This window comes from Grampus griseus (assembly GCF_964374135.1).
Source record: "Grampus griseus genome assembly, chromosome: 7".
Classification (NCBI taxonomy): domain Eukaryota; kingdom Metazoa; phylum Chordata; class Mammalia; order Artiodactyla; family Delphinidae; genus Grampus; species Grampus griseus.
Genome location: NC_139001.1, coordinates 86163887 through 86180158, shown reverse-complemented (window position 1 = coordinate 86180158; position 16272 = coordinate 86163887). Strand labels below are relative to the sequence as shown.

The window sequence follows — 16272 nt, the reverse complement described above, 5'->3', positions numbered from 1 at the left end:
TCTAAAAGAAATTGTAAATATAGCCTCTATAATTAATGTTAGGGCTAACCTTGGGGACCAATGAAATAAAATCTAGGTCATCAAATTGATAGTCTTTTATTTCTGTCTTCTGTAGCCCTGAAAGTCAGCTATAGTAACTGATGATGGATTTTCTAATATTATTTTCAAAGTTCAAGATTGGCCAGACCTTGGTGGAATTAGGAAAATTAAGATACTCTTTACTTAAATTTAAGACAATGGAAAACATGAAATGCATTTGTAACTTGGTTTCTTACCACTTCGAAAAATCACACATGTGGAAGAGACACTCGGTAAATAGTGTGTTAATAAACATCAACATATGTAACACATCTTTGCTTAATATACCTTCTTTCCATGACAACAGGTCAGAAAGAAGTGATAGATGCTAAATATCTAATGATAGATGTTAAATATGTGTGTGTATGTATACACACACAAATATTTCAGTAAGACTTTTGATGTAGACCCAAGTGACAAAATCATTCAGAAGCAAGAAATCTGGTTTGTATTACACTAGTGCTAATGAGTTTAAAAAGAGAACAATTGGTACTGGAATGCCTTTTTTTAAGGCAACAAGTCATGTTTTGAGCAACTAGAGTCTGTGCAATTGTTTGCTAGATAGTTCACAGTCCTCAAGTAGTCAAAAATGAAGCTGAGCAGATAGGTCTCTCTTACACCACTAAAGGAAGTCTTCCCCTAATCTTTCTGCTTGTAATATGATAATAGAAGTTTAAAAAGCCGACCTCAGTGATAGCTCTGAGCATTTATCTATATATTCCATTTTGTAGAAGTCTTAAAATCAATGGTTTAAATTGTCTGGGTATACTTAGAGCTTCTAATTAGGGGAAATGATTGTCTTTTTATCTCTCTTCCAGTGACTTATATTTATATCTCCAAACCTGGGTGTGATTTGTCCAGTAACTTGTGAAATACTTAAATTTTGAGATTTTTACTGTGTCACCTAAAGATTTGGAATCTGATATCATGGGTCTTAAAGCATCTTTCAGCTAAATTAGAGGTATAAAATAGAACATTCAAGGACATGGTAGATTTAGGATAATCTCCCAATCTTTTTCAAATGAGCCCTTCGGAACACACACCCATATCATAAGAAAGAAATGTAATCTATGACATAATACTTTGGTAATAAAATAAATATCATAATTATCATTTGTTTGCTAAAGTTTCATATATATTATATGCCTACATATTTTACATGAAACATCTATATACACACATATGAAACTTAACAGTTTTAGGATATAATGTGAAATTGAATATATACCATGATGGTGTTTCCTTCTAAAGTTGACTACAGAGCTTATATACCAACCTGAGTGTATTGCTTGGATGTGTCATATATGTAAAAGTATTAGAGATTACAGGTGCCATTGTCACTGATGCATGACTAATGCATGTCACTAATGCACTGTTGCTTCAGAAGATGCTGGTGCTATGGCTCCATTACATCTGGACTGTGTACTCTTTGTTCTTTGCTGTATTCCAAGTGCCTAGCACACTTTTGCTACATAGTAAGTGCTTAATCAATATTCGTTAAATTGCATAGACAGTTGGAGTTTACCAGCTCAAGGTCTTTCCATCTAGAATGTATTGAAATTTTTCTGTCCTTCCATTTAACCACAATCTAGCACAGGTCCTTCTGCCAAATAGGGAGGATTATGCACTAGCCCCATGTTTCTGTTTAGCAGGAGTATTAACAGTACCTACTCAGTAGTTTATCCTGTATTCTCAAAAAGAAAACAATAATCTTATGTTTCTTGAGAAAAGGAAGTCCAGTCTTTTTAGTCTCATCCATTGTCATGGTTAGAAGCATATTCTTTGACTAGGAAAGAGTCTAATGACACAGAATTTCTCAGAAGTTTGGGAGAGCATTAAGAAGTTGAGAAGAACCATCTTGTCTGTGATGTAAACAGGACTTGTGGGTATTGATAGGATTAAACAGGTTTGTAGACTGTTTTGCCTTTGTGGATGGAATTCAGCTTCCCTGACCCACTCTAGAAGCAGCAGCCAGAATGGGCTCTCTCTCTCACCTGAATGCTTAGCAGAGCCAAGCCATCAAAACCCTCCAGGAAGTGGCTAGCCAAAGGGTCTGAATTAGAGGCACCTCCCCAAAGAAGATCAAAAGTTATGCTCCACCAACACAGAGACACTGAGAAATGGTTGAATGTGTTCTAAATTAAACTGCCCTGGTGGTGAGCAGAGATCTGCCAAAATCTTTCAATTAATCACTTTTACCTCAGGGCAGAGTTAGGCCTAAGAGTATTTCAATAGGTTTTTATTGGAACAGAGTTATTTCAGATATTAAACTATGTTGCACAAAGTAAAAATAATGTTATTTTTAAGTTGCTACTCTTGTTAAATAAAAGTTGGCAAGCATTCTTGGGGTCTGTATTGTGTCTGTGTATTTGTATGTGTGTGGCTTTTTCCTGTGCCATAAGCCTCATTGATTTATACAAGTGAACAGCAATGAATTAGGTGGTAAATATATTCATATAATCATTTTCATTAATAATATGTTGCACATAATAGAAGAAAAGTTTTAAGTATATAATTCTTTGCAACACAATTGAGATATTTTTTTCCTACGTCTTCAGCAATAAGTTAATTAGAATCACCTGCATTTCCTTGGATGGACACCAAATGGATTGCAAACAAAAACAGATTAAAATAGCTGCTGGAGCTCATGGCATACAGATGACAAGATTCACAAAAAGGACAACAAGGCACTGAAAATGTTCACTTTTCAAACAATTTTAGAGGAAATTTAGCTCTTGCAACCTCTCTGTAAAAGCTGCTTATAAGTGTTTTGCTGAAAGGCTAGAATGGCTTTGTTTCTGATCCCTTGATGAGTGAGAGAAATGTTTAAGAAAGATCACTTTACAGAGAGATTCAGGCTGAAATGTGATGACTGTGATTCAAGCCAAGCCAAAAATTACAGTTCAGAATGAAAGGGGAGGGGACGTGGTTTGGGAATCCATTTTCCCACATTCCTGAATCTCAATCATCCCAGCCAATGTTTTAAAAAAAAGTCCAATGGAAAACAATGAAGTCACTTTGTTTAGATGTTTAAAAAAATAGAGGTGGAGGGACTGAAAAGAATGAGAGTAAATTTATAAATTTTAGATCAATATCGATTTCAAGTATGATGGGATCAAAGTCTAGACTTCATATAACTATAATGACTTCATCACACAAGGGGCAATTTTTAAGTGTTTTCTTCTTGTTTGTGTTGGTAAGCCTTTTATTGCATATCTTTAACTTATAAGAGAGTTTGTTGCTAGAATTTTAAAAAGAAAAAAAGTATACATGGGCATAGTCTACAGATTACTCTCCCCTAGGCCTCAAGCTTTCCTTAGGAATGGCATCGTCGGGCAACTAGTTTTCTATCCATAAACCTGCTGTGGCCATCCACTCCTGTCTGGACCTCAGGTTATGCTGGCATGTTTACTTGCAAACTACCAGATGATAATGGCCAACCAAATTAGACTGTTTATTCATATGACTCCTATTTATTCTAGAGAAACACTGAGCAAGTCACAATACCAAAAGAATGATTTATTTACATCAGCATGATCACAGCATAACATAACAATAGAACTCAAACCTACAAGAAACTCAGAGAACGATAGGAGATGAGCTAAATACAACCTCCAACTTCAATGTCTTCCAGACACATGTGATTTTCCTTCAAGACAAGTGCTCTCACTTAATGATACTTAGAATCATTCACCAGTATTTGTCTTCAAGACTAACGTTTAAAAGAAAGAAACATGTAAGAGAATTTATTAAAGACTATTTCTAGGTACTTTGTTTTCCACTTTCCAGAAATCATTTCAGGTGGTTATCTTTAGTCTTATCAAATCAAAGAGGTTAGGATTCCTAGTCAAATTTCACAAGCATACTCAAGCTCTCTCTGAAGTTCTTCTTACTTTGAGTTTATTTCCAATATTATTCAAGTCTTAAGATTGGTATAATTCTGTAAATTATGTTTATTTCTACCATCCTTCAGGCTCATACTCATAGGCCTCAAATTCTCAGCTAAGTTTAAACAATTACTTTCTAGCAATGTAACTCTTTACAAGAATATTTAGTAATAGTGAAAAGTAAGATAGCCAGCTCTTCCCCCCCATACACAATCCCTAAGTGCTAGTGTTGTAGATCTTTTCAAGGCATAAGTGGTACAGTACAGCCCAGTAGAAATGGATCAGTAACGCCATTAACACTCAGGATATTTTGTCCTTTTCCTCTTCCAATTTTAAATTTGTCTTCCCAGGCTGCTTAAGATGTTAGGACTGCACAGAAAAGTGAATATGACTTGATAAATAGGTAGGTAGGTAGGTAGGTAGGTAGATAGATACATAGATAAAGAATTTTTTGCTAGGACCCTTAACAATTTTATTTCCTAGTGTAATAGCTTAAACAGATGGGGAGGTTGGGTGGGAAATATTTGATAATGATCCTAACCACTCAAGTGTTCAATGAAAAGTCCTTGAAGAGGAAATCAACATCCTTCCTTCTGAGCCAAGATTCTTCATTTTTGGTATCATTTTGTCCTTAGTCTCATATATTGTTTCATTTACTTTGCAATTTCAATTTTAGGATATTTAATTTAAGTCTGGAATTTGCTCCTATCTACAGAGTAGGCTACATAAACAATATATAATAATGGTTCATTTATTAGCATCACAGTTTCTAAGCAGTTTTCTCGCGGGGGGGGTGGGGGGAAATACCCTTCTCTTGGTGACCTATTTAAAGTCTAACATTTTTAATTTATCAACAAATGCTTGGTTCTTCCATGTGTTAAGAAAACAAAATTCTTCTTTTCCATATGAATATACTATAAAATATCTGGTAGATGAAAAACTTACTTCATTCAGAAATGAGTAACCTAAAATGCTAACAAAATCAAACAAACAAAATGTAAAGGAAAATTGAAGAAAAGTATTTTGTTATGATATTAAAAAGAAAAACTTATTGCAACAATTGTCTCCATGAAACAAGAATTTATTGCAGAGAATAAGGAAGTAGGAAAAGGAAGGTAGGAAAAACATCAAAATAAGATAAAAATTTAAAAAGAAAGGGCTCATGAAACAAATGGAAGAGAAAAATAAAACAATCTCAGTAATAAAGGGAACACTGGAAAAAGGATTAATGACAATAGGAACTTCTGAAGACAAAGAAAAGGACAGGAGCGAGGCAAAAAAATGAGGGGTATACTGATCCTGGACCCTGTATGAACAAATTCTGCCAACATTAGATTTGGATTCACATAATAAGTGTTTTAAATATTCATAATTTATCTCACATGGATCATTTATATCCTATAGGTTATTACTGAAAAGAAAGTTATTATATAGCAGTATCTTTACAATCCAGTGAAACTTTTGTTTTCAGCATTAAAAAGTCTCTCTTTATGAAAAACAACTCAGGCCCCCGCCATTAAGTTGGCAGACTGAAAAAACATGTCTGATTCTCCTTCCTCAAAAATATCCCAATTAAATAATAGAAAAGATATGTTGGAAAAGAAAAAAAAAAAAAAGTGGTGCTGCAAACAGAAAAGGTACCATCAGCAGACCAGAAATAGAAATTCCAGGAAGACAGAAAGCAGATGGGATCAAACAAGTAAAGATATTAGAGCAAAAGAAACACCATTCTCAGACACCATAATTAGGCACAGTTCTTCCCAGGGATGTCCTAGAGATTATCCAAGCTTAGAGTTAACAAATAAAAAGAGCAAAAATTGGCAAGAGGACAGTAAGTAAAGTAATGCACCAAATACTGGATCTAACGTGTGGGAGAGCTGGGCCCCTCTCCATTTACCTTGCAGCAAGGAAGTCCTCGCATGAGAATAGGTTCTGCAAGGACAAATAAGAGGATGCTGGCATCTAAGAAGGAAAGCAGTGGAGAATGAAGTATCTCAGGTCTTCTACAGCAGGCATAGAATTAGAGAACTTTGCCAAGAAGCAAAATAGTTAAAGTATTCCATGTCCCAAAATCAGTCCTCCTTACTTCAGTCCTCCTTACTGAAGACCTCTAGCCTACTATCTACTCACCACCCATTGATACTGCAGGAACCCCTCACTGAGCCTAACAATTTAAGATTGAAGCCTGTTGAGGGTAAAAAGATGTGTATAAATACAGAAATACCCATGACCATCATTTATTCTAGTTAATTTTGTCTTTCATCATAGGAGTATTCTGATATTTGAACATCCATCTTAAAGAAATTCTAGATGGAGAGAAAAGGGACAGTAGAGGGAAGGGTATATAAAGCAAATAATATAAGAAAATGTTTAGATACTTCTGAGTGAAATTTTACTTATACAAGTGTAAAGAGAAAATCTTTTTTTAAAAAATCATGAACGAAAAATTGATTTACCTACAAAACATTAAGAATCAACTTGATATCTTTAGTTGCTAGAAGATAGTGGAACATTACTTTTCAAAGTTAGAAAAGTAAAAAATAATAAAACTCAAATACTTAAATCAACAAATATGAAGCAAAATAAAACAGTCTTTTTAAAAATTTTTTTATTGAAGTATAGTTGATTTACAATGTTGTGTTAATTTCTTCTGTACAGCAAAGTGACTCAGTTATACATATATACATATAGAGATCTATATTCTTTTTCATATTCTTTTCCATTATGGTTTGTTGCAGAATACTGAATATAAATCCCTGTGCTATACGGTATGACATTGTTTTTTATCTAAAACAGTCATTGAGATGGAAGAAGTAAGAAAATTTACCAACCACATACTTTTGTGAAAAAAAAAAACACTAAAAAAATAAATCCAAGAAAGAATAACAGTGGAATACAAGAGAGGAGCAGTAGTTGACTCTGACCTAGAGCTGCACCGTCCAAGATGGTGGTCATAAGCCACATGTGGTTGAGTTATTTAAAATAAGATAAAATAAAAATTCAGTTGTTCAGTTGCGTTAACCACATTTCAAGTGTTCAGCAGCCAGCCTCATGTGGCCGGTGACAGTTGGTCTGGAGAGTTAATATATAGAACATTTCCACCATTACAGAAAGTTCTATTGGGCAGCACTTAATTTGAGGAAATGAAGGAACCTATAATAGAAGACGACACATGAGACCTTGACTTTGGGGAGATCTTTGTGAAACAAAATTTTAATGTGGAACCCGATCACATTCATTTTTTTAATAGTGACTTATATTAACCCATAGATAAGTCAAAAATATTTATAAAGAATAAAATGTTCTAAACTTTGAGAAAATAAGAAATAATAACATAAAGAATAAAGTTGGAAGTTATGAGGGAGAAGAGAAAGGGAAGGAAGAGTAAATGCACTAAGTTCCTTATTTTTTTTTTATACACAGAGGTAGTTTGATATATTAAGATATAGAAATAGACAAATGTAACTAATAATAACAAACCGTAAATAGATAAGTGGTAGGAGCTATGGACTCTTTGTTTTTTATGATAGGGAGTGAATAAATACCAAAGTTAATAAATTAATAAACAGAAATGTGATACATTAACATAAAATGAGTAACAATAAAAGAACTAAAACAGAACTGTTAACAATGACTGTATTTGGACAGCAGGATGAGGTAGATACTTACTTTTCATTGTATAATCTTGTGTGGTTTAAATTTTCATTTTTAACAAGGAAGTATATTGCCTCTATAGTAAAAAAAAAAATCCATTTAAAATGGCTATTATAAAGTCATAAGGTTTTCCTATAGAATAAAATCCTTGTTTGACAATCAGAATTGTGTCAACTGTTTTCTAAGGTAGTTGTTCTTGAAGGATGACTATCTCACAAGGAATTAGTAATAATTAAATAGAGCCAGCAAAAGATACAGGATAAATACAAGCCATTGAGACAGAGTAAAAATTAAATTTAGAAAGAGTTTCCATTTATATCCTGTACTCTCAGTCACTGAACTTCAAGTGTGTGATCAGATAAGTTAGCAATATAAAGTTGGAAACACTTCACTTTAAAGGAGGAGGAAATGTGTGCCATTTGAAATGATCCAAAACCTCTCACATTGAGCTCTGAAACCAAGCAGGACCTTTAGGAGGATAGAGAAGGAAACGTGCAGCACTCTTTGGGGGCAGTCTGGGCGTTCCTGCGCTCACTTGTTCTTGCCAGAGGGAGAAGCCAGAAGACCAAAGCAATGCGAGAATGACTCTACTTGCGGTAGCTCTGGCCTCCTAGGAATTAGGAAGTGCCATAAATCTCAGGAGAGAGACTGTAAAATTCCCAGCCCATATTTCAGACTCCAGAGGTTCAGATGCATTTTGTTATATTCCAGAAAAACAAGCAGGCTTTTTGGGCACACCTCTCAACCAGGCTCAAACTCCACATCTTCGTGATTTGTCCATAATTTGAGCTACCAAGAATGCTACCTAATCCACAGTTTGCAGCTATTTTTAACAGACTCAACTGCATTGTTGAAAACTACCCATATTTTGGCAGATAAGTCAGTCAACTCTGGAAACAGTGCTGGTCTCTTAGATTTCTTTTTGGAAAGTGTCTAAGATTTATGGTGGGAATTACACATGACAGCTGCATTCTTTCCACTGGGTTTAGACCACCATTTGGTCTAATAACTCCTAATTGTGTGTCTATCCTAGTCTAAGCTTCTTCAGGGAAAAAAAAAAAAAAAGGGGGGGGGGAAGACTTTTGAAAATCCCCTACAGCAGTACCCAGTGATTTCTGTCAACAGTAAACACTGTTTTGAAACTTAAGAAGGTCAGCTGATGAGGAACAAATAAAAGACATTTCGGTGAATGTGAATTTCTTTAGAGAATTTTTCATTAACATTACATTAATGCTGGTCTGATAAAAATAAATGTAAAATGTTTTAGTTTCATTGTGTTCCCAAAGTATTTTTAGCATAACAGGCAAAATTCCTGTCAGCATTTTCAGTCATGGTATTTTCTTAAAAGAAGTACCTCTTCAGTGATTTTTCTCCAAACTTCACCAAAGCACAACATGGATACCTTGAAGACATTGCTCATTTAAAAATCATAAGAGGTCTAATTATATTTCCAAAATAAGTAGTTTCCAATCCAGCAAGGATAATGTGGTCATGAAAAGGATGTCCAAATCCACCAATTTACATTGGTTTGGCTTGGCATGACTTTCAAAGTTCTTGGAGCAAAAAGAGGATGGCACGTGAATCATTCTAATTTGGGTTCGATTCCCAGGACTTAGGGTTTGCCATTCTGTGAGCCATTCGGGGGGAGAGCTAATCAACTATAAGACTGTACCTATGTAATTTATAACTGCTAAAATTCACTGATGTGTTCCAGATTATTTTGCAAAATGTAATACCCTCCTTTTTAATATATACTTTGTCATTTTCACTCTATTTATGTAATTTAAAAAGTATGATAGCAGGGGAGCATGAGCCATTCAAAGCAGGAGCCAGTAATGCCAGAGATTGTTATCCTTCATAAGATATATGGTGTTGATATCTCTATATCTAAAGGGCTTGGAAGTTCTGTCAAGTTAGATTCAAATTGCATCTAATGTGTTTTGCTTTACTCCTTCTTTCTGGTTTCTAACGTAAGCCACAAAGCAGTTTCTCTACTGTGACTTAGTTCTGCAACCACAGTGGTCACACTGGTCTGAGTTACCCTCCCTGTCTCCATTCCCAACCCTCCCTTCTTTTATTCCAGAAGAAAATTAGGTTATTAATTTAGGATGAGGCTGCTTTGTTTGAACAGTATAGTGCTTTCCAATTGCTCATACGTAATATAACCAACCCATACTGCTCTTTCAAATGTTTTTGATTACTGAACTTAAAAAAAAAAAAACCTTGTACTGAAATTTATGAAAGATCAAAGGGATACTTCCTATGTTGTAACTTTAAATTTCTGTAAGAGAAAAAGTTTTCAGATAGTAGGGAATTTCATTAATTGAAATTCAGTTTACAACTCTAGACAACACATGCATTTCAATAACATGTAAAATAATATTAGAAAAGGAACAGTTCTAGCTTCAAAATAAAAATGCACTTGATTTATACCTATAAAGAGATATGCTTATTAAAATGAGGCTTAAGTAAGGTCCTTATTTGTAATAAAAATTTGTTGGGATTCAAATAATTTTATTTACTGTTGACCTTTGATAAAGGTCCAACTAATTAGCAAAACAAAAATTAATTTAAAAAGAAATATATGGTAAATTTTCTCATTTTTTATTGTAATAGTTGTTGACATTTCATTTTTAATAATTACTTTAAATAGGGCTAATTTGACCAATTCTTTGCAAAAAACATATATTAAGGGCTTCCCTGGTGGCGCAGTGGTTGAGAGTCTGCCTGCCGATGCAGGGGACACGGGTTCGTGCCACGGTCCGGGAGGGTCCCACGTGCCGCAGAGCGGCTGGGCCCGTGAGCCATGGCCGCTGAGCCTGCGCGTCCGGAGCCTGTGCTCCGCGGCGGGAGAGGCCACAGTAGTGAGAGGCCCGCGTACCGCAAAAAAAAAAAAAAAAAAACCAAACAAACAAAAAAACATATATTAAGATTTCTTGTTTGAGAAAAATGTAGACCTGCATACTGCATCAATGTTTCTATTTTCCAAAGTATTATTTTTCTCAAGTTCCTTCAGAGCAACTGATAACTGGTGGAACATCATGAACGCTTTCATTTGGTAAAACTTTGTTTGACTTTGTGATGGCAAGGAAGATGACCTTATTCACCATTTGTGGTTCTGAATGACCTTTGACTATTTCCAAACCAAAATCTATCACCAAAGGCCCCAACTTGCATCAATAAACATTTTTCTATAGACAATATGGAGTCACTGGAGGTCATTTTAGAGAAGAATTTCAAAATGTTTTCCCTAAGGACTACATGTTTAGAAAAAGTACAGATACCCACAAGAGGGAGAACTTTGAAAGGGACACACTTTAATGCATAAGTTTTAAAATTTTAAAAATCTATCACATTTTTTAAATATATAGGTTAAAGCTAAGTACCAAACACTAGCTAAATGACAAAGCAAAAAAAGAAAATAGTTGATAAATTATTACGTTTCTGAGCACATGTGCATAAACTGAAGACCAGCATGATCTAATACTGAAACTAAAAATCAAACGTTAGGAAAGTTTTAATTAAGATGATTGTCACATTTAAGTTGTCGAGAGCACATTGTACTTAAAAATGAATCAAAGGAGTGCCCTTTGATTAATGGAGCTATTTTGTGCATCAGAAAACAAAAAAAAAAGAATGCATTTGATTTTTATAAATGTATGTGTCTTAGACATTTTCACCACACACTAATAGGTGTCCAGCCTCATCTCAATTCCTCACAAATTCACAGATTCATAGTTCTCAGGAAGGAACAGAGGCTCACTAATTTATTATTAGACTATTCTAGAACTACAAAACTCACAAATTAATACATTTGTTAATAGCTATTCCATTTTATTGACATTATATGTAAGTTATTACATGGAAGAGTATAGTGAGGATGAGTACGTGGGAAACAGAGGGCTTTTTTTTTTTTTTTTTTTTGGCCGTGCTGCACGGCTTTTGGTCTTAGTTCCCCAATTAGGGATCGAACCAGGGACCTGGACAGTGAGAGCGTGGAGTCCTAACCACAGTGAAAATGCTCTGTATATGCTGTAATAATGGATACAAGTCATTATACATTTGTCCAAACCAATAGAATGTACAACACCAAGACTGAACCCTAATGTAAACTATGGACTTTAGCTGTATCAATGTTGTTTTCATCAGTTTTAACAAACGTATCTCTCTGATGGGGGATGTTGATAATGGGAGAGGCTATGCATGTGCAGGGGCAAGGGGTATGTGGGAAACCTCTGTACCTTCCCTTCAATCTTGATATAAACTTAAAATTGCTCTAAAAAATAATGTCTTAAAACTGAATGAATAATGGCTTTGATTTATGCCATTAATATCAGTATTACACATTAAGTCATTCTGTCCTAACCTACTGATGATATATTTTGCACAGCAGCAGAAATGTTCCTACTATAAAGTATTGATACTTAAAAAACAGAGATGGTAAAGCAATAAAGGAGCTCATTTCATGTCAGTAAAGAGCTTTACAAAAATTTTATTCTGTTAGATTATGACAATAATTTCTGTCAATTTATCTAGTACTATCTATTGTGAATTACAACGTTTAATGATGATACTATACCACCTCCCTAGAGAAACTGTGGAGATACTGACCTCTACATTGACTGGTAATCTCATCCAGGCCTCCTTGAGGGTCTAGACACATCAAGGAATATGCAATCCTGACATTAAAATTATGTTATCAACATTTCTTATCAACAATAATAGTGTTTGAATAAATGTTTCTCTTTTCATTTTCCTGTTTCTTCATGTTTTTGATAACTGGGTCATGGAAATAACCTGATGATATAAATAAATGTGTGGAAAACAAGTGGTTGATTATCCAAACCAACTGCCAGGATAAGTTATTTTGAATTATAGATAACTAGTTTTAAAATAATCTGGAACTAATGTCACCATCTTGTCAAAGATTTCTTTTTATTTTTCCCTCCATAATGGAGCACCCCATTACCTACAATGCACTAGAGATTTTCAAAGTAGTTATACATCCGTAGTAGAATTTTCATTCTGTAGTTTCATATAATCAGACCAATATATGTTATGCTATAGTAATTGCAGGAAAAGAGAATGAAACAGTGGAAATGGATTGGAATCCCTAGGAATAGAATAAAACAGAATAGAATAAGAATAGGAAAGAGGGAAGAAAGGGAGACAGAAGAGAAGTGAGAAGGGAGTAAAGGAGAGGGAGGGAAGGAAGGAAGGAAGGGAGGGAAGGAAGGAAGGAAGGGAGGGAGGGAGGGAGAGAGGGAGGGAGATTTTAAGGAAAGAAGACTTCACAAGCACTTTGGGTTATTTATCTTTCCAACAAGGGGCAATAATACATATATACATGAAGGTTCTTCTCCCTACTCCACCCCAAGTTTGATTCCTGTCTTTTTCGGGGGAATGAATCTTAACTATACTGTGAAATCCCATGCTACCTACTGCTGTTTTATGGTTCAACTACACTCAAGTTTGTTGATGATTAACTGTTACTGAACTTAATGATTATTTTGCTTGTATTAAAATATTGAAGATTGCTTGGTGTAGGACATAGAAATTTGTTTTCTCTGTGAGGAAGAGAGAGTTGGTGGTGATTTACTACCTTCCCATAATTATTATTACTATTTTCTTTTGCCATCTCAGTTTTTATATGAGTGAATATAAAACATGCCCTTTTGTTTTCAGGTCTAGATGTTGATGGAATATATCGAGTTAGTGGCAATCTAGCAACAATACAGAAGTTAAGATTTATTGTCAACCAAGGTAAGTGATTTCTTCAGTTCAGACCTTTTTACAAGTAGTTTCATCTCCAACAATATTTCACACTCTCTGCGTATGTATTATGAATATATACTGATAAAGGCTTTGAAGGGAGAAAGAGAAATTTGAAGAAATTAAACAATTATTACCAGAGAAGTAAAAGATAGCCAGTTTACTTGGAGGTAAATAGAATAAAGAGAGAGACTAACTATTATGTTGTGTGAAATAAATAACAAGTGAAATATGACAAACTAAAAATGAAGAAGAGAATAATAAAAGGAAAAAATAAACTAGCTTTGAAAAATGTTACTGGTATATAATACACAATATATGCTGATAAATGAATAAATAAATGAATGGTGGAAAATGTAAGAGTCAAGATCACAGATGTTAGAAAAATATATAATAGGTAAGTAAAAGAATTAAAAATTAGGAAATACAAATATCATCAAAGGATTACAAACTAAAACAACTATGAAGTACTACTACAAGCCTATTAAAATGGCTAAAATTTAAAACACTGACAACACCAAATGCTGACAAGGATGTGGAGCAACAGGAACTCTCATTCATGCTGGTAGAAATGGAAAATAGTACAGCTAGTTCGGAAAATAGCTTAGCAGTTTCTTATGAAAATAACCATATTCTTACCTTATTACCCAGCAGTTGTGCTCCTTGGTATTTACACAAATGAGTTCAAAACTTATGTCCACACAGAAAACTGCACACAGTATTTCCAGCAGCTTTATTCATAATTGGTAAAATTTGAAAGCAACCAAGATATCCTTCAATAGGTGACTGGACAAACAAACCATAAAATATCCATAAAATGGAATATTATTCAATGATAAAATGAAATGAGCTGTCAAGTGATGAAACGGCTTCAAGGAAACTTAAATGCATATTGCTTTGTGAAAGAAGCCAGTCTGAAAATGCTATATACTCTGTTGTCTCAGCTATATGACATTTTTGAAAAGGCAAAACTATGGAGATAGTAGAAAGATCGGTGATAGCAAAGGATTTGAGGGGAGAGGGGGAAGAATAAGCACAGGGGATTTTTAGGGCCATGAAACTATTCTGTTTGATACTGTAATAGTGGATACATGCCATTATATATGTCATTATACATTTGTCAAAATCTATATAATATTCAACACTAAGAGTGAACCTTAATGTGAACTATGGACTTTAGTTAATAAAAATGTATAAATATTGGCTCATCAATTGTAAAAAATGTACTACACTAATGCAAGATGTTACTAATAGGGGAAATTTGGGGGGAGTGGTCAGTCATAAGAGGGAGTATGTCGGAACTCTGTATTTTCTATTTTTCTGTAAACCTAAAACTTCTCTAAAAAAGACAGTGAATTTTTAAAATAAAAATTAGGAAATGTTGAAAGAAAAACAGACTAAAACATCTTGAGATGGTGTTACAGACAGCTCACAGGTTTAGAATTAGACACATGGAGTAAAACCCAGACACTCTCTCCTTGTGTCCTTGGCATCTTATTTAACTCCCTTATGCTCTGTTTCTTATCAGTAAGAACAGGATGGAAGTGCCTTGGAAATATTTTTGAGAATGAAATGAGATAGTGTGTAGTATTCCCTTAGTAACATAACAGACTCATGGTAGTTTTTCAGTACATCTAAGTTTCCCTTTCACTTAAAAAGTCAATGATAAAAAAAAAAAAAGTCAATGATGTCTCATTACCTTCAGGAGAATTTACACAAAGTCTACATAATCTGGCTTCCCAGCTACTTCTAGCTGACTGCAGGTCCTCTGAATTTCCTTCATGATACATTCCTAACTGTACTTCCTTATTTACATACTGTTGTATTTCTTAATGCTTTTGCATAGTCTCTTCCATCTACTTTCAATATTCTCCTATATTTTCCTTCCCATCCCACATACAAAAGCTTCCTGCCTGGTTAGATTTCTCCTTATTCTTAAAAGCCCAGATTATAAATAGTTTTCTCCAGGGAGCCTGCAACATCCCTCAGTCAGATTCCTTCTCTGTGTGCCCATTACGCTGGGTAGTTAAATTTGCATTCGTACCGGCACATCTAACTTCTAAAATTCCATCTATTATAAGACCCAGAGATTAATGCCATCTTTTAAAGAGAATTTTATCAAATGTATTCAGTGATTATATTTCACAAACATTAAAATTTGAAAGTCTTGGAATAAAAAAAGAGGATATTGGTTGAAAAAAGGTAGGATTTAAATTAGCCTTATATCTTCCCTCACTCACCACCAGTAGCTCTGGGGCCTCCATACAGGGAGCTCTTAATATCTGTTGTATAGTGTGTGTGTGTGTGTGTGTGTGTGTGTGTGTGTGTGTGTTGCAAATAGTAGAAGTATTAATACAGAGAATCATTAACCGCTCCAGCAGTTCAGCTTGGGTTGAACCATACTTTTAAGTGTTAACTGCAGTGCTTTTGGCCAGTGGCCACACGATTCTTATTTCTGAACATCTCTATAACCTAGAATCTGTTTGCTCACTAATGTGCACCGTTGTCTTTCAGAATTACTGTCCCTCCTGGGCAAAAAACAGAACTGAACATTACCTTATGTATTCATATTGGCCATTGGCCTGAACCAAAGTACCCCACTGTGGATAAAAATTGGATAAAATACCCCAGCTTTTTATAACCATTCCTGTTTATAACCAGCTAAAATCATTCTTGTAATATATTTCATACTGAAACCATATCCTGATTGGGATTCTAGACAGGTGGGCAACACATTTCTTCCACAAAGAAGAAATCTCAAAACAGAAGCCATGCTAGAAACAAACACTAGTTGCATTTCCTGCCTTTAAAAACAATTATGTTCAGCAGTCTGAAAAGGCAAAAAAAAAAATCTGCAGTGAGAATATGAAATCTGTCCATC

At 34.5% G+C, this 16272-nt stretch overlaps 1 protein-coding gene across 1 annotated transcript in view; it reads left to right on the top strand.

Moving 5' to 3' along the window:
- ARHGAP15 (Rho GTPase activating protein 15) overlaps positions 1–16272 on the top strand; it is a 621892-nt gene that overhangs the window by 414397 nt on the left and 191223 nt on the right. Inside the window, exon 11 of the mRNA XM_082658330.1 lies at positions 13305–13382. Coding sequence (XP_082514456.1) covers positions 13305–13382 — 78 coding nt within the window. The remainder of the gene's footprint in view (positions 1–13304; positions 13383–16272) is intronic.